Source organism: Vidua chalybeata, chromosome 7 (genome assembly GCF_026979565.1).
Source record: "Vidua chalybeata isolate OUT-0048 chromosome 7, bVidCha1 merged haplotype, whole genome shotgun sequence".
Taxonomy (NCBI): Eukaryota; Metazoa; Chordata; class Aves; order Passeriformes; family Viduidae; genus Vidua; species Vidua chalybeata.
This window is the reverse complement of record NC_071536.1, coordinates 8,447,738-8,467,537: the sequence shown is the minus strand read 5'-3', so window position 1 is coordinate 8,467,537 and position 19,800 is coordinate 8,447,738. Positions and strand designations below refer to the sequence as shown.

General features: G+C 38.1%; 1 protein-coding gene across 5 annotated transcripts in view; it reads right to left on the bottom strand.

Annotated features, from left to right (window-relative positions):
- Positions 1 to 7,606: 7,606 nt before the first annotated feature.
- Positions 7,607 to 19,800, bottom strand: part of PMS1 (PMS1 homolog 1, mismatch repair system component) — a 44,064-nt gene continuing 31,870 nt past the window's right edge. For 4 of the 5 annotated variants that reach the window (XM_053947664.1, XM_053947663.1, XM_053947660.1 and 1 more), the window contains exons 10-13: positions 19,077 to 19,532; positions 18,404 to 18,534; positions 9,752 to 9,912; positions 7,607 to 8,017 (exon numbers count right to left, since the gene is read on the bottom strand). In XM_053947664.1, coding sequence (XP_053803639.1) covers positions 7,826 to 8,017; positions 9,752 to 9,912; positions 18,404 to 18,534; positions 19,077 to 19,532 — 940 coding nt within the window. In that variant the 3' untranslated portion in view covers positions 7,607 to 7,825. The remainder of the gene's footprint in view (positions 8,018 to 9,751; positions 9,913 to 18,403; positions 18,535 to 19,076; positions 19,533 to 19,800) is intronic. The other variant, XM_053947662.1, reaches the window with a different exon arrangement.

Here is a 19,800-nt window from a genome sequence, read left to right as displayed (position 1 = left end):
ATCACTCAGAGTAAACTTGTATTAATATTCTGTCCTAAACCAGCTGAGAGTAGAGGAGACCTCTCCAAAGCTTTGGGCTGTCCATTTTATTGGGCCTTACTCTGTACTCCCTGGGACAGAGATATGTCCCTGTTTGAAGGTTAGGGAATTTTGCCAGAGTAAGGAGTACAGGACCTGACCTCTTGAACAGCAGTAGCCACATAGTTCTCTTAAAACTATTAACATTTGCACACAACAAAACCTCATTATTAACAAGATTTAAAATAAAGTAGTAAATGTGATACTCAATTTTGTAGGTTCCTATTTGTGAAAATCCCTAAGTCTCCTAAGAGAATTTGTTGTGAGGTAAATATGAACCTGAATATTCCCTTCTGCATATTGAGCTTTTCAAAGATTATTTTATTCAGCTTGTAACTACCAGCACAAATGCTGATTCTAAATATATCTGCTGAACTCTAAATGACTTCTGTTTATAGAAATAGGACATAACAAGCTATTAAATCTTCCTTACAACAAACTGCTATGCCAAAATACTTGCTCCAGATTTCTGAGCTACAGTTAAAAGACACAGACTGGTAACCAGAAGAAAACTGGCAAAACAGTTATTGCATGGTATTTTGTTATTCAAACCGTTCTTTAAATGGACTTGATTTTTATTAGTTCTGCTTCCACACAGGCTTAAAAAATAAAATAAAAATAAATCTTGTGCTGCTTGAAACCTTCATTACTTGACATGATTAAGGAATTTAACACAACACTTTGTTGCTATAGAGCACCTAAAATTCAGAAGCAGCAGGACACAACCATAATGAAAAGATGCATAACTTCTGATGACTTCTATAGAGTAAGAAATCGTACTGAGAACTCCACAAGAAGTTTGCAATCAGGCAAGAATGAACTGCACACACCCATTAAACATTAGGTTCATGCTCATCCTAGTAAAAATACAAGTGTAAATCTGAATTGCAGCATTTGGAGTTTTCACCCTTGTAAACTCTGCATCCCTCTCATGGCTGACTGAACTGTTTCTTCAGTTCCCATAACCTACAAGTGGCTGGTACACTACTAAGCATTTTCAGATTCTACAGTGCAGCTCACTAAGAGTATAAAACACTATCATTGTAAAAGGTCATTATCCATTTCATTGCTGATATAGTTGATGCACAATCAAAATTGCCCATTTCCAAACATAGATCAAAATTGAAATTTCAAAGCCACACTTTCTAAAGGAGCTGGCAGCATTTTCAGTTGCTCAAAGGTCATTGTAAATAAAGCAGAGAAGATATGGCTCTCCTAAATGGCAATGGGATCTGGGACAACCACTTTTGGAAAAGGGCATTTTGAAGCTCAGTGTGAAGCTTCAGGGAAAGGTTCTGTAACTCCCTTGTGGGAGAAGTAACTGAGTGAATTCCTCTGATGAGGGAACAGTTTTCTACATTTCCATTTGTCCTAATAACTATTAAATGGTTCCTGTTCTAAATTATACACACCTAAGGTATCAGGGAGCATCAGGAATGTTAACTGACTAAATAATATTTCTACTCTGTCTGCTTTAAGGAAGAATAGACCTTCAACAAAACATTCCTTTGAAATAATCTATTTACTACTAGTCTGTTTTGGCAAAGTCTAACAAGAATCATACCTAGATTTGCTCCTTACAAGCTGGAATTATTAGCCTTTCAAAAACTAATTTATACAAAAAACTCCAATTATTTCTAAAAGAATTTTCCTTTCCATTCTATTGAAGTGAGATAACAGGAGTCTTAAATTAATTAATGGACATGGGAGGGTTTCTTCCTACCCTCTTTTTTTTTTTTTTTCAATTGAGAAAATAAACTCTCATCAGGAACATCTCTAATTTATCTAATATAAGCAGTATCAAGCTAATAAGGACAAAGGAAGACATTCCCTTTTAATTATTTTGTATAATTTTAGATATTTTTACCTAAGCATCTTGAAATCCTCCAAAAATAGACTGCCTGACATTAGAATTAAGGCACAATCTTAGTTCTACCAATGCATTTTTATTATTGCAATGACCTGATGAGCAAACACTCACACATAAATGCTTTATAAAGCATTCCTCTGCCAAAATGCTTGCCCCTTGTGAATATAGTAATTTATCAGGCATTTCAAGTGCTGAAGCAAAAAATATCAGTGATCTAAAATATGTCAAAAACGCAATGATTCAATTAATGCTGAGTTACTCCATGCATGAATGAACAATTTGACCTGGGCTTGAATACAGTATTTTTAATAATGCAGCTGCCATATTCGTCGCTCTGTGCATTTCCTGAAAACTAATCTGCCAAACAAGTCATAGAGCATGAATCCTCTGCGCTTCCGTTCTTCGAGGGTCGGTTAGTAATGCTCCACCACCGCACGTTAGGTCACTGAAACGCTGCACGCTTCACAACATCTACACACACTGCAATTCTCAGATTAAGACATGCATTTTCCAGTTGAAGAACCCCTACTGTCACCTCTGAGCATGTATGGGCCACTACAGGCGTTTAGGAAACTTCAGGTCAGTTTAGGCATTAACTTGTAAACAAAAAAACAAGACCCTCTCCTGTACCACCTAACTGGTACTATTCCAACTGCAGTGCTTAACCTGAGTATACTCCAGGAAAACTTCACCTATAATCAACTTCAGACTGGGCCCTTAAGAGCAATTCCCCCACCCCATCCCTTATAAATACAGTTGTTTCATTTCAGGTGAAACTTCAAATACAGAAATAACCTTTGAGCAAAACCAAAATCAGTGTTATTTTGACTGAGTAGTTCAGTCCAATGAAATCATCAATAAAATTACTGCTGTGAAGAAAACACTTAGGTTGGGTTGATGAAAGACAACAATAACTTTGGATAAACATTTACAACCTCAGATAAAAAGTGATTAAAATAATAAGTAAATATTCTTTAACTGCGGATGACAGCAGCATTACAGTTAATATTTAATCATGACATTATGAGAATATTCAGTAGTGGAAGAGAGGATTAACATATTGCTTTAAAACATTCCATTACTTTCTGCATCTGTTTACTGATAATAAAAGAAACAGCTGTTCTAAATGTAACATTAACAGGTGTAAACCATTCATTTCAGATTTTAAAACAATAATTCTCCTCTGTTTCCTCCTTAGCTATTCTGAAATGACATTACAAACACCCCTCCTATTAGCTTACACAATTAACTCGTAATTGTTTAACCTCTCTGCATGTCCCCAAAACATATACATGTGGAGTTAGCTTCCTTCTCCTTTTGGGCAAAAGGCTCTGTTCTCCTGCACTGCACATCCTGAACTAATGCACCAGATGTGTCCCATAAAATGGTTGGTCACACTGTTCAGCAACTTTCCTTTAGCAACTGTTCTATATCAAATTTACTGTAAAAAAGCATTGTAATTATGAAGTAACACTGCATCAAATTCACAGACTGAATATCTCACTATGCCCGGTTAAACTATGAATGATAATTGAGCTTGAAATTGTATATTTACTTTAAATAAGTCCTCCAAATCATCTGCAACAATGTGTGCTTAATTCGAAGCCATTAACAAAAGATTTAACATTTCCACATTTATACTCTCCATAATTTCAGATATGATACTCCATACTTACAGAGAGAGGGAGAGAGGGGGAAAAAATAAAAGCAAGTCCATTTGCAAAATTAAATGGATATACCTGAAATTTCTTATAATTGCTAACTCATCCTGTTAAATGCTGGGTACAAATGAAACAAAATTCTCAAGAACCCTTCAATATTCTATTGCAGCCAAAAAATAAATTCAGAATTATAAGTTTATTTAGCAGAAGAAACCAAACCCCAATATAAAACCAAAGCCCAACTTCCTCTACAGAAGATAAAACAAACTCTGAAGACCAAATTTTACAACCCTTTCAAAAACCTAAAAAGTTGTTTGCTGAAGTCAACTTGCACTAAAGTAATACCAGTAAATTTGCAGGAGAAAACAAAAGGAATTAAATCCTTGAGACTAGGGAATGTTTGCTGGTATAACTAAATTAAGTGCTTGGGAATATTGTTCCTATTGATAGATATTCCATATCAGAATATGGAAATAAAGGAGAATCCATTCTAACAAGTCCTGAACTCCATGATCTACATTTTATTGTTGTCAACGACTGCTAGGTGCTCCTAAAATAACTTAAATATTCTTCTGGTTTTGCTGTAGTTCTCTGAACTATACTATTCATGATAAAGGGGAAAAAAAAACCAAACAAGAAATAGTCCAAACTCCTTCACAAACACATTGGTTAACTGCAACAGAAACTTCATTAATAAGATTCCTATTACATTCAGAAAAGACACATGTAAAGTTGCTACCTCAATTTCATGTTCATACCCATATTTACATGCAAGGAAAAATACTTTTTCTTTTCAATGAGATTTTTCTCTATTTATAAAGTTAAATTGATATTCAGTGGTTTCCCATTAAAGGAATGTGCAACTTCTCAGAATTTGGGTGAAGGAGACACCTGAGCTGCAAACACACACCAGAACTAAACCTGCCCCAACCAAGGAGATGAACAATCCTTTGAAAAATGCAAAGCTACGTACAACCAAAAGGCTTTGGAAGTTTTCCTACAAGATCATGCTTTAGTCTGGAAAGCTCCTGACCCTCCACTAGGGAACACTGCTACCTGCCCTAGGTGTATTTTAGGAAAGCAAACATGCACACCACGAGGAGCACGGTAAGTAGTAACGCTTTGACCTGCCGGGGACGTGAAGTATGGAAGGAACAATGCTCATCCATGGTCAGCCCCAGACCTCAATTTTAAGACCAAAGTGTACAAAACCGAAATGCCAGCAGAGGGCAGCGCAAATACGAGAAGTCCCTGGAGTGCCCCAGCCCGGCCACTCGTGGGGAAGCAGCTGCGTGGGGCACAAGGTGGCTGCCACTCGCTGGCCGCTGGGACACGCACCCACCACGCCCTGCTCCGCAGCTCTTCCTCCGTGGGAAGAGGTCAAGGAGGGCAATATGCAACTCCACCCAACGTTGCACATTTCAGGTTTTCTTCTTCCTTTTAAACAAAGTGCCCATGGAGCTGGGGACAGACTGAGTGCAGGCAAAGGCAGCCTTTGTGTGCTTCCCCGAGAGCCTCGCGGGGTTCAATGTGTAGCACCCCGTGCTGATGCAATGGCTTCCTTCTCCAGAACTGCCACCTCAGGTACATCATTTAACTTCTTCAAACTCGTAAACCTAGAACTGGGGTATTTCTATTGTTTAAACAAAGAACATAAAATGGATGCGTCACTAGAGGCATCAGTAAGAACATCTTTAGAAACAGAAAGTAACGTTTCTTTTTGATAAAGCAAGAAGAGACCTCCACCCTGTCCTATCTAAAGCCATCTCCCATCAGAACAACAGTGTAACTCCCAATTTCAGCCTGCAGTCCCAACCATGAGTACGTGGTGGGGAGCCACCCAGACTTACAGCTCCAAAGCCATGCTCCAGCACTCACGGCTGGCACCCAGCCACACAACATCCCCCAGAGACAGAAAACAAACTGTACATACGTGTACCTAAGGAACACCTCCAGAGCAGCTCTTTGAGGTCTAAGTCCAGCAAACATAGCAAGGAAAAGAGGAAAGCACCAACTCACAATTGCCTAACCTGGTGCACCTGCACTTAAAATCTTGATGCTAATTTGCTTCCATAGCAACTAAACCCACTCTGGCACCTGTGAATACCATTTGCCAATTTTTGTCCTCAGCCTAGGGCCTGAATACCAATTAACACTTGTCCTCTTGATGTAGACTGAAGTGTTAGGAAAGATACTAGTACTGGCTTCAGTATAATTAGGATATAGCTATCTTACCTTTTGGAAAAGAAGCAGCTATTATTAATCTCATTAAAACTGACTAGAAGTGGTGCACACATTAATTTAATTTCCAACAACCTTAGTCAGGAGATAAACTTCCATTCTGCAGCTTGCTTCTGGCTTTTCTCACTGTAATGGCACCTCTCTAAACTCTCAGAATTTGTATTCCAACAGGAATAAAAATAAATAAACTATAACCTTCTGTATCCCATGCAAGGCTGGGATCCTGTTTCTCCATCAGAGCCAAGGGTCACGTCTCCTTTCTCTATCTCCATCCACCTTCTCACTTCGATTCTAAAAATTCACATCTTCGGCACTGAGTGACATTTGGAGGCAAGTGTCCAGTTTGCAAGTGACATTCTCATTTTCTACCTTGCTACCATTAAGCTTGGAAAGATATCCTGCTTGTGCCCTCTGATCATCCTTGCTCTTTATGAAAAGGACAAACTTACTTTAATTGCATAAAGAAATATTCATAAAGGTCACCTAGTGCAACTCCCCTGCTGTGAGCAGGGACATCTTCACTAAATCGAGTTGCCTAGAGCCCCATCCCACCTGACCTTGAGTATTTCCACAGATGGGGCATCTACTGTGTGTCTGGGTAACCTGTTCTAGTGCCTTACCACCCTCATTGTAAAAAACTTCTTTCTTATATGTAATCTAGATCGATCCTCTTTTGGTTTGAAACAATTACCTCTTGTTCTGTTGCAACAGGTTCTGTGAAAAAGACAATCCTTGCCTTTCAGGTTAGAATTGGTAATCATTGTCTTTCAGGTTAGAATTTACATGTTGTGATGTATGGCTGTGATGTGGTTTCTTAAATTAGCTCACCAGTTCAGCATCAGTGATTTACACATTCAAACACTACATTTCCTTGTCTGTTCCAACATTCCTGTCCACAATCCAACTTGCACTTGGGCCTTTCAGCAACCTTCAACCATTTACCCAGCAGCCACAGAAACACTACAAAGCTAGGTCCTACCACAATTTCACAGTGCCATGGTTTGCAAACAACAGCTGGGGATAAACAGGAATTTTCAGGTGAACTTGAAACTTTTAAAACATACTCTTCCAGAGACAAGGCATCTGCTGTGCACAGAAGGCCTAGGGGGTAGGTTTACAGAAGTAGGCCACTACTTGAAATAGAGGAGTAAACATTGTGTTCTGGTAGAAAGAGAATGAACCAGTTTACCAAAATCAGTAGCTCTCTATATAGCAGACTATGCCCTAGTTATGCCACATTCTCCCTGAGGGAGGACAGTTTATGTTTCCCACCCCCAAACAGTTTGTGCATAGCACTGCACCAATAAACATCCATGGGCACCTGATTTCAGTGCTAACCTGTGCTCCTGTGACTCACATCCATTCTGCTTTCAAGGAACTGGCCAGTTTTTGTTGATCTGAAGTTTTAAAACTTTTGTACTGTACTTTTAAGAACCATATTTCTGTAAGTGTAGAATTTTTGGAGATTGGACACTAGGACTGTCAATACTCATTTACATGAGCTAAGAACTTCCAAACAGAAATACAACAAGATAGAAGTCTCACTATAATAACTGCATATGGCAATGCCATATTCAAATACTTACAGCTATCTGACATTCCTTTGAATATTAACAGCTGATGTCCTTAGTATAATAAACTTTGCCATGCTCTGTTGAAAGCAACTTCTAACCACTTCACATCTAAAAAATTCTGACATACTGGTATTTCTTAAACCTGCAGCAATAAGAGAAGGAGGAAACGAGTTGAGAACATTTCTTTAATAGACTCTTTTAAAAAAAATAGCGATGAGTTGTTTTTCTACAGTATTTTTTTCCGTTTTCAAGTAGCATTTTTATTTAAATAAAGTCTTTAGGAGGTGAACATGTAACAATGAAAAATCATTACACAAAAACTTTGCACAAAACACACTGAAATTACAGAGTAGTGATCAAAATTAAGCAAGAGAAGTATGACCCCAAACAAAATGTTCCATTTACTGAATAATTTCCATGGAGTTGTGCTTGTCAGCTTCTGGAATATCTGTTAAGTGATGAAAAAAAGGACGACCATGAACACAGCCTTTATTTTCCTTTCCAAGCTGTTGCTTCATCCTGTAAATTGTGTTTTGCACATCTTCTTTTGACAAATGTAAGGGCAGCTGCCGAGCTAAACGTACTGCTTCTCCCTGTGGAAAGGAAAAACAAAACCAAAACCCCAATAGTTTTAAAGTACCACTTTTTAGCACATCAGCCTGTGGCTACCAGAAAGCAGGAATTAAAAACTCACTGTTTAAAGGTCATCCTTTTCTGCTGCTAAATATTCCAAATCTCAGAAATCTACATATAACTTTAAAGATCTCTTACTGGTCAGTTCATGACATTTCTACAATGAAGACATGCACAGCCCCCTGGTTATGTTTGCACTCTTTTAGCCTACTTTTGCAAGATGCTTTGTGTTTCTGATTTCCTGTTGTCACCAGCATCAGCTGTACAAGTTTACCAGTTCACAAGACACATTTCAAACCACAACCTTTAGAAGTATCATAAATTAATTCAAGCAGTCAGTAAGTACAGTTTGAAAATACTATAGCAAAACTTCATTGATTTGTATTTACTATGGTCTATTGCATCCACTTAACACTGGAAAGCAGAAGTGACTGCTCAAGTACCCACCCTCAAAGAACTAAGGAACTGCAAAAAGAAGTTTTGTTTCCTCCTCTAAGATGGACCTTCCTGCCACTGACTTCTGTACTTAAGTCATATTACCTAGACAGAAATGTACGTGGCACACAGTCTCCCTTCATACTGTACAAACCTGAGCACCATTCATAATGATTTAATCTGAATAATCTCAATTTCTTTGTCTAAGATTTTCTCCCACTCCTCCAAGTGGGAAAAAGATCACTGTGGACTGTTTTATACCCTGGAAGGCTATTGCTACAACCATTACCTTATGCTTTCTTCTGCATCTATCCATTGACAGCAAAAGCTGCAGACATGCTGTCTACTCAGACATGAAATGAATAATTAAAGTTGTGATTCTGAACATGACAATGAATGGCATTTCCAGTGTTTAACCTCCCAGAATGGTCAAAAAATTCAGTGCTTATTTCTGAATAACAGCTTTTACAGTTGTCTGGGGGTTTTTACAAACCATTCCTCTCTCAACACTGAACTTATCCCTTCTTTAAGCTTCTTTCCTGAGTGCACGAGAGTGGTTCAGTAGTACATAACAGAATCACTTGCTGCAAAGGCAGCTTACTACTCCCAAAAGATAGGGAAAGATTTGTGTAATAATGCTTAAAAGACATACCCTGTGTCAGTATGTGCCTAGGTTCCATTTTCAAGTAATTCAATTCAGGACGGTATGTTATAAATGCTTAAGTAAGAAGAGACTTTACTTATATTTTGGTAACCTTGTTGAAGAGAATTGGAATTGAAGAGCATTAGTGAAACAGCTAGGCAAGAAGTGATTACTACTACTGTTGGTTACACCAGCTTTAATTAGTACCACATCTATTAGTTGTCTCTGAAACTTCATGCTGTTATTGTCTCCGCATGGACAATTTATTTATTTGCACAGAATGAGTCACTGCTATTCTGTGGCAGTTTTGTATCCTAACATGGAGAAATGCCTTTCCAGTCAGAAAAGTGCCTTACAGAGGAAAAACTTTGTGAAAATCACTTTTTGGCATGTGTTATATCACACTGGGTGACTACTTTTGGGTATATCTGATGGAAGCATTTTGGGAAGGAATGCATAACTCAGAGAGGATATGATACTCTCTTTTTCAAGAGTAACTTCTGTTTAGAACACAATGAAATTAATTAAAATGCAAAGCTGAAGAAAGACTTTCAAGCTGTTTCAGGAATTATTACAAGTTTAGCTGGCTAATACTAAAAGAAAGCTTCTGTCTCACCTCCAAGTAATTTATCACTTTGAGAGGCCTACATTCATATACTTCCTTTGCATTTCTGTTAACTACTGCATTCAGAATTTCTTTCAAATCAGAAATTCCATAATATGGCAGACAATTTGCCATCCCTTCTATTTCCAGATGACTTTCTGTAGCCGAAATACCTGAAAATACAAAAACAAAACAGTAATTCATGCACTGCTTTGATTTCTATTCTATAGCAATTCACAGAAAATTAAACTGATGCAAAGTAATTTAGTACTTTAGTCCAATACAATTAGGAAACTTTTTTTGTTCCTCCCTTGGAATGAAAAGCATTTATTTGCACAATGTTTCATTATGATGATGTGTGTTTATTCACATCACAAATGTCTCAGCTTACATTAATCCAAATCCTAGCTGGCACTGTTTAATGCTTAAAACATTTGCAGCATTCCTAGTATTGAGCACAGCTTTAATTAAAGCTTCTGTGACTTTAATTAAACATACATAAAATTAAAGTTGAAGCTAGCAATAAAACACAATTTAGTTTGAAAAAAAATTAAAAGAGTGTTGGCACTATTTCCTATATAAGTGGTTTAAACATCTGTAGAGTTCAAATGTTATCATAATAAATTTGGATTCTACTGAAATAAAAAGCAGTTTTTTTCCCCTACCACGTCTGAGCCTCATAAAACTAGAGGCTCTGTGACTGACTTTATACTATCATTCATATGGTATCACTTCTGGAGCAGGTAACATTCTGAGTAGGAATGATGAATAAAAAATTAAACAGCCTTTCCAACAGAGTATCTATTCAAGCACTGAGGTCAATATGATTTCCCTTCTTATTCACATTTCAGGAAAGAAAATTGATTGAAGTTGTTCCGGAATAGCAACTTTTTTCCCACTCCCAGTTGGAAGCAAGTACTCTGGTGGTCAGGCTCACATACTCTCATTCAGTCCTTCAGACTATCTTCTCATTCATGTTGGGTGCACAGAAACCTCAGCCCACCTGCACAGCTCCCTTCCTTTTTCCTCCCCTACAAATCTAACAAGTACAAACTTTGACACAGACAAACTGAATTACTAATGAAATTAGTAATCCACTCTAGTGTAATGACTCCAGGTAGGAAAAATTACCTTCAGCTCAGGTCACAAATGGTTTTTGTAAAGTCAAAAGAGATGGAGACAAATAGATTGCTCCAAGTTGGATTAAACTAACAAACTCTCACAAGGGATAATTCCTGTTCCTCATCCAAACAAAACCATGAAATACTTCAGAAGTGAGAGAAAATATATATGCATCATAAGTCAGCAAGATGTACTTTCATTAGCTGGTAGAATGAAGCTGAGTTATCCATGTCCAGGCAGTATCTGACAGTCATTAAATAAGATGAACAGGATAACTGTGCAGGTTGAAACTTTTCCTAAATATGGGTGTGTCACTGGGTAAATAATGCTCTTGGGCCTTTTTAAGCTTCATGGCATGAGATACTTTGACCAGTAGGAATCTGATATAGGGAACAGCCCCTCATCCCCCCTCCCCCCAAAAATCACACAACCTTCTTCCAGCTATGTATTAAACACTGCTTTACATCTGAAACTTTATTTCATTTTTCACCCAGCATTTTCTTCCTTCTCTTTTTCAAGCTGCTTTTCCCTAACTGCAGCCAGCAAGCAGAGGCATATTTTTATATAATACTGTAAAACCTGTGTTCAGATTCAGCTTAAAGCAAAATGTTAAATTCTGTGAAAGATTGCCAGATATAAAGGTGAGAAAAGATGATGTACTATGCTAATATTTCCCCATGGGCAAGCCTGTTGATAAGGGACAGGAGGAAAAGATAAAGTTTCTTTTTAACATCTCCTTCAGCTCTTTTCTCTTAATTTTTGTCCTCTTTTCGATTTAATTACAGATTAGATTTGAGGAACTATTCCAGACCATTTGATTATGCTGCTTTCTCTCTAAAATTAGAGCTTAGTCTGTTTGAAAACCTTTTAATAATTACCCCTCTATTTGCTAACAAAGACAGGACACATTTTTTTTTTAAGTTTCAGGTATTTAGACATTGAGTTTAAAAACTTGTATTTCCTGTGCTTCCTTTTAAAATTTTATGACAGTGAGGTTCTGAATTTGCAGAACATTTCCTCATATACTCTTCAACTTCACCAATAGCCAGTGTTTCATCTACAAATTCTGACAGTCAGATTTGACTTCACCATTTTTCTCTTTCATCTGCAAATCAAAGTGGGCTTGAAGAGTTTAATGTAAGAACAACCAATACAAACCCTGCCTAAGGGAGGTTTATTTCTTTAGTATTTCTGTTTGTGTGCCACTCTCCTTTTCTGCTAACATTCTTTAAATTGCAAAGTAGCCCCGTAGCATGCTGATTAACATGCATGCAAGCATGCAAGCCTCTGCAGGAACTCTGGTCCTGGCAACGCTTGATGATATAAGCAGATGTCCAAGCCTCAGTGTACTTGTAAATTTTTGATAAAATATATATTAGGATTTTTGAGTATTCAAACAGCAGTTCTCAAACAGTTGCCATAGTAGTTTCTCTGAAATACTTTGCGACTTCCAAGGAAAGTGTTTCCATGAACAAATAAACTAGCTTTCAAATGAGTAAAAATGTGGATTTCTCATTGTTACAAATTTCCCCTTTCTCCTTCCAAACAAAGCATTTGCAATCATCTTTGGATAATTCCTTCTTGATGGCCAGGAAAAAACTGTTCCCTTCCAGCTGTCCCCTAGATTAGGTGACACTATAACACTGTCTATCTCCCAGTCTATGGTCAAAATCAAACTGAAATTAAACTGCAGCATGGTTTTCCACTGGTGGGTTACAAGAGCTGAGGCAGTTTATATCACCGAGAACAATGGGTTATTTACCCATTAGTGCTCTTTGAGGCCTTATAAGCACATTCTTTGGACATACTCATGTTGACTACATAAGGCAGACAATTCTACCCTAAAAGCCTACCTTGGAGCATGGCCCAAGACCCAGCACTGATACAATACCAGCTAAGGTGTGTTCCTTGGTCTCAGTTCCTCTCCAGCAAGAACTCCCATCTCTCTCTAGGCCTTTCCCAAAGGCAAACAGATGTGCAGTGAAGGCACATATAATAAACACATCTTAAGAAGAACTGGACAGAAAGTAATCCATCTTACTTCTTGAAGTGTTCCCTGCATGTAGGGGTCACTGTGAGCAAACAAATGCCTGGCAGGTCCCAGAACACTGAGTATCAAGTAATTTGCTTTATTAAGTAAAAGCAAACAGACTGGTCTCCCAAAGGTAGCATCACTTGAAGCCTCAGTAAGGCCAGAACATGAGGGGGTGGCAGGGCAGTGGAAGACAGACTGGAGCTCAGCGTCACAGCTTTGCAAATTACAACAACTGGCACATTCCACAAAGAAACCATTGATTTTGCCTAACTGACACACTGACAGCAAGAAGTATTTTCTTGGCTATTTCACAACATGTTTTTCACTGTGAGCTATCCAGAGAAAAATCTAGTTCAAAACTCCTTAAGACTGATGAACAGTTAATATTAAAAGAAACAGGGAGACAATACAAAGACCTTAGCCTACCAAAAACATGAAGCAGATGGGGCACTTCCAAAATCTAGGATACTTGGAACAACTCTGGCTGCAGTCATATAGAGTCTCTGAAGAGAGCAAAAGTAGATTTCCTTTCTGTCTTCTAGCAAGAGCACATTCAAGAGGCAGACTTATCCTCAAATAAAACAATAGGCAAGTAAGGCCTCCACACTCTTTGCAAAAATTAACATCAATTTGTGAAACTACAGACATTTAAGGCGTTTTCCCACCAAAATGGCAGAACAAGAACAAAACTCCATGTGGAACTGAGTTATTTTCAGAAAGTAAATAGCTAATTAGACCTTTCAAAAACCTACTAGGAGTAGTGTATCTAGTGCCACATGGTGCTGTGGGGTTCAGAGCAAGGCCTATGAGAAAGACTCCTGGTAAATTATGAAAGTAAATAAAGATCAGAACCACCTCACTAGCTAGGAGGTATTGGCCATTAAAGAACAGAGCTGTATTTCTATGAATTCCAAGCACTGCAAGGGAATAAGATTCAATTTCTGAGTATTAATCCCAAGACCAATGTAAGATTAATGAATGAGTCATTTTTTATCCTATGAATGACACTGCCCCTAACATGTCATCCAAATAAGGAAAAATTAATACTTTCTGGGTGGGTTGTTTTTCAAGTAAGAAACCTTAAGAACGAAAATCTTCATAAAAAGCCCCCCTGTGCCACAAGTTACCAGAAGCTAAGATTCTGAACTGCAAAGAAGCATTTTTAAAAAAGATCACTTGAGATGCAAACCTAATGCAACATAGGCATTACCAGTTATCTTCCAGATTAAGACAGCTGCTCAGGGCTTTTTTTAAATAAATAAGCAGCCAGATCTGCGAAACACACCAAAACCACAAGGAAATAAGGAATAAATCTATGGCCCTATATTTAAATTTGTTATAGTGATGCCTAGAGAGACTACCTGGAACAGAGGCTAGAGTTAAAGGAATAAAGTAGGAATTTATTAGAAGGCCTTCAAAGGATACACCTTGGGCAGTACAAGAGCCTGGCTGTGGTTCTACCCAAGATGGACCTAAGATGGATGACCGGTCATGAGTTTTCACACTTTTGTAAGTTTTGGTTAATTTACATATTGAGGTTAATTGTCCAATTACAGCTTCAGGTTATGAAGTCCCATCCTCCCAGATTGCTCTCTTCAATTTGCCATTGTTTACACTTTTTGGGCCTGAGGCTATAACGGCGTCTTTGGTTCTCAGGCTGGAAAAGGATTGTTTTGTCTGACTAAACTGTGAAGAGAACTTGCTAACACTTTTTATATACTTTATATATACTTGCTAACACTAAGGCAGGACAGAATCTGGAAAATATGAAAGCTAAAACTTAAGGCATCAATAGTTATCTAGGAAGCTGTCCTAGTGGGGGGCACAATACCAAAGGGAAGAGGTCCAGTGTTCCAAGTTAGCATCTGGCTTTTATGAGTAGACTTAATATACAGTAATGAGCAGCAACACTCTTGGTCCTTCTCTTCTTTGGTAGAAGAATATCTGTAGAGATTTAAACAAATAATCAGTGCAACCTACTAGACTGACAGTCCTCTTAAGAAACCACCATGGATCAAGGAAAGCCTCTTCTATGACTAAAACTTCTGAATGTCAATTTGGAGCACCTAAATTTCCTTTCCTCTTGTTTTATGAGGTATCTTAGAGCTAGTGATAGCATCACAGACATATTTACATGGATCAATAGAAACTCCTGTTATTTTGCAAGAAGAAATTACCAGAAATATCACTTTCACTTTGAAATTCAAATCTTAAGAAATCAATCAATTAATCTATCAATCAATCAACAAATTTGCTTGTGACATAAGAGGATATCTCTATCAGAAAAAGTAAACTTTCTACTACAGAAAATAAAACTCTTCACTCAGGATGAAAAAGGAAGGCATGCATATTAACAAGTGCTAATAAGTGTCTATTAATGAGAAATCAGTCAGCAGTCAGAAAGGAATATCTATTATGACCATATCAGGGCTGAAGTCCCAGAGGAAAACACAGACTTCTGAGTATGCTGCAGCTGACCCTGACAGAGAGAAAGAGCTGATAGTTCAGTTCAGCTGAGAAACAGAAAATACTGATCCAATTAATCCAAAAAGTTAGCAAAAAATTAGTTACAAAGGTTGTGTGCACAGAGAATGAGATTTTGGTATGCTCCTATGGATGCTACTAAGGAGAAACTGTCCAGTTACCATGGGTTAATGGCACATTTCCATTCTAGGACCTCTCTACAGCAAGCTGTGACTTTATCATGCAAAGTAGGAACCTCTGGCCCAAAAAATTAACAATATATCCTGAAGAAACAGAACTTTTCTGAAGGAAATTCTAGTTCAAAACCACCAGGATGCCTCTCTTTCAGGATGTGTCTGAATTTCAAAAACCCTACAAAAACAGACACTGAATACAGACAGTGAAAAAAAGAAATGCTTCTATAAGGATTGTGAAAGATGTTTTATGAAACAAGCTGGTTCTCTCAGAGCTGAGAAATCCTACTGAATACTCAGGTCTAAGTGGGACAAATCACTCCTGATATGCAGTTCCCCTTCTGTAAAGATTATACAAGAATCTATGAATTAAATAACCTTAAACTTCATAGTGAAATTCCCAGAGAAGGACACATTAGGAATGTTAAGAATTAATAACTGTGTGTCTAAAAATCAACTCTAGTAAGTATTTGTAGAAGACTGTATTTCAGGGACAAGTTTAGGAAAAAGAAGAGAAACTGATTAAGTATTAAGCAGAAATCCTTGGGTCAGTTGGAAAAAAGCTGGGAGAAATTCCATTTGTTTGCTGGTATTTCTACCTTCGTCTACAGTGGCACGCTCTTTTAATAAAAAAGGCTGTAACTGCTATAATGTCATCAGCAGAAGCTTATAAACATGACTGACAAGACTCACATTATTAACTTTTCAGTCAAGTACTTAAAATAGAAGAGTGGGACAAAGAACTGAATTTGATTCCCATTCTTTACTGGGCTATTCCTATGGTTCATCAACCTCCACAGTGCATACAAAGCACTTTCACTAACTGTAAACCAAACAAGAAGAGTTTCCTTGAGATTTCATTTTCTTGAATTTACACCTTAGGAACACAGGATGGGAAGACTACTTCCCAGTTACTGTGCCAAGTCCTTTTCTAGTGTTACAATGCTGCTCTTAAACTAAGCAAGCTGTCTTAGAAGTAGTTTGCCATTAGGTTTTGGCCAAGACAGCCAATTTTGTTCACAGTAGCTAGTATGGGGTGCTGGTAAGATAGGGATGTTTTTGTTACAGCTGAGCAGGGCTTACACAGCATCAAGGCCCTTTCTGCTCCTCACCCCACCCCACCAGTGAGGAGGCTGGGAGGGGACACAGCTGGGCAGCTGAACCCAGCTGACCAAAGGGACATTCCAGACCACGTGGCATCAAGCTCATAGAGCTGGGGGAAGGAGAAGGAAGTGGAGTGCTGTGATGATGTCTGTCCTCCCAAATCACCATTACATGGGATGAAGCCCAGCTTTTCTGGGGATAGCTGAACACCTGCCTGCCCATGGGAAACAGTGAATTAATTCCTTTTTTGTTTCATTTCTGTACACAACTTTTGCTTTATTTGATATATGGTCTTTATATCTCAACCCACAAGTTTTCTCACTTTTACCCTACCAATTCTCTCTCCATCCCATTGAGCGGGGAATGAATGAGTGGCTGTGTGGGGCTGAACTACTGGCTCTGGTTAAACCATGACACATCTGCATTACTACAAGATTGGTCAACATCTCTCTGTTGTTGCTTAGAAATACACTAGAAATTTAACTCTTCACCCAGGATGAAAAATGAATTGTCTTCAAATTTTCACATTCAATTTATTCCTGTCTAGTTTACATTAAGGACATACCATAGACCTCCTCAGCTTTAGATTTGCTAGTCTGAATAAACCATGTGAGAGCTGCCTCTTACAGTACACGCTTTATTTCCCTAATCATTCACTCCATGATTATTATCATGATTAATACCAACACCTCTTCTACTAAGGTATTGGTATTTATGTAGAGATTTAGTCAGTCAGAAAGAAGTTGCCTTGGTTTTGCTGTGCATGCTTCAGTAAGGAAAACAGCTTTGGCTGTTCTTCACAAGAGCCAGCCTCTGAGTGAAGGAGTTGGTCTACATCCCTTTTTTGTACCTACCCTTAAAAGATCCCATATGTTACAGTACATCTGTCATCACTGTACATATGTGGGGATCTGTAACACATGAAGCTATAGCATTTCTAACAGCTCTTATGGCCAATCTTTTCCCTGAGCTGTCAGCTAGGTGCTACCCCCAAAGACGTTTGCTTTTCTTGGAATTCTGCTATAGAATTTGTGATCTGCAGAACCCACCCTCGGTCACCCCTGTGCTTCCAGTGCATCCCTAGAAAGAGTTCTTCAGAAAGATGTAAAGACCTCTGAGCTCTCTTGATAAAGTAAAAACATCTTGTATGAAATGCATGTTTTTGTGATCAACAGAGGTACTGAAAAGTATACTCCTTCAAAATATATTCAGATCAAACTCTGAGAAAAGGTGTGGTGATCCTTTGACCATCTCTTTGCTGGCCCCTTTAGGCTCTGGGTTACAATTTTAATAGAAAAGTATGACATTAATCAGGATCCAGCTCCTTACTGGACCTCCTCAACTGCTCAGCAGTACAGGAGTAGTCAGCTAAAGCATATACTTGCAGAAGGTGCCAGGGCTCAGGAATTCCAATCAGTTTAATCTAAATTATATCAGAATGGCAATTAAGGATATGGGCATTGAGCATTTTGAGAAAAGAAGAAGTGAGGAAAACATGGATTTCAGAGCATTCTTTGAAATACTATTAAAGTTTTCTGTTCAGTCATCAGTTTCCATTATTCAATGTTCTGTGTGGAAGAAATTCTATGCCAAGAAATAAAATCTCAATGTTAAGGAAAGCAGAATGCTAGTGCTTTAAAAGACAAGGTGATGCAGAATAACATGATCCACATTAACAATAATTTAAATCATTCAATCATAGGAAACAAGATCCAATGCAACTAATAGATTTTAAAACCATCATACCTTCTATCACTTTTATCTGGAATCCATTTGCTACAAGCCTTGGATCTGACAGATAACCTGATCCGTGGAAACTCTGGTAATTCTTCTGCATTTTATAAAGAGCAGCCATATATTGAGCTCCACCAATAAGACTGGAAAAAAAATCCCCGAAGTGTTAAAAACCAACATCCCTTATGTGAAAATTAGAAGTATGCAAAAACAAAAGAAACAGGTAGCAAGTGATAAGGAGCGATCAAGATTTTTTAAAGTATTTTGGAAAAGCAATTTTTTTAAAGAAACAAAATGAGAACTATTCACTTATCTTAGTGAGGGACCAAGTTTAGGCATACAGTAATAATAATTCTATCAGCCATTTCCTAATTCTTGGGGGAAAGTCAGCAACAGTGAAATTGTGAAAATGTGGAGCATTTAATTTTCTTCTGGGGGAGGAAATTTGTATTTACTGCACTACCAATGAAACTGGTCAAAAATCATACTTATTTCAACTAGAATAAGACCAAGTATGCTCAGTACTTCAAGATCAAAGTGTAAAAACCAAAACTCTGTTATAATAGATAAGTGAGTGCACAAGTAAGCACAGCATTAGCAAACAGGGCCTTGCCAGAGTTTACTGTAAATAATTATCAGTTGATGTTTCAAGTAACATACACATTTTTGCTCCATAGTACTATACCTGTCTGTTAACACAATTGGAGTGTCCAGTTTCTCTACAGGAAGCTTATGGTTCACCAATAATCTCTTACATAGCAGGGCCTCTTCCAATCTATATGGATTCATCAACTTAACATTTTTTTCAGTAGCAAGTATCCAGACATCAGGAAAACTCTGACGACGGATCAGGAAAAGCTCGTGTTTATCTGAAACATTTCTCTCTTGTCTCTGAAGGTGACCTCTACAGGAACTCATAGAAAAAGGCACTGTCACAATTTTCACAGGCTGTTGCAGTTTTCCCTTCTTTTCCATCTGGTTATGAAATATCTTGTCAAGCTTCTGCTGGTCAGATGCAGAACTCTTTAACTTGGTTTTGTGTTTGTCTGCCTCCTTTGCTGGTCGGTGCATTGGCTGTGCATTGGCTTTCTTGACCTCTCTGTTGTACCGCTCCTGGTCCTTAGTGGCTTTTATTTCGTAACTTGAAGGAAAAAACAAACCAATAGCATCAGCAGATAAAAAGCTCCAGACTCCAACCCCTAATACACTAAAGCAGAAGGAAAGGTAACCATTTCAAGAGCCAAGAACCACATCCATGGTCTATTCAAGTACCCACATCAACATGCTGCCCACTGCGATGGAGATGGCGGCGGTGCCTCTATTACATCACATCTTGAACAAAAGCTGGAAATTTTCCTTCATCAAGACAGCCAGCAAAACCTCAATTACTGTAAGAGGGAGGAACTATT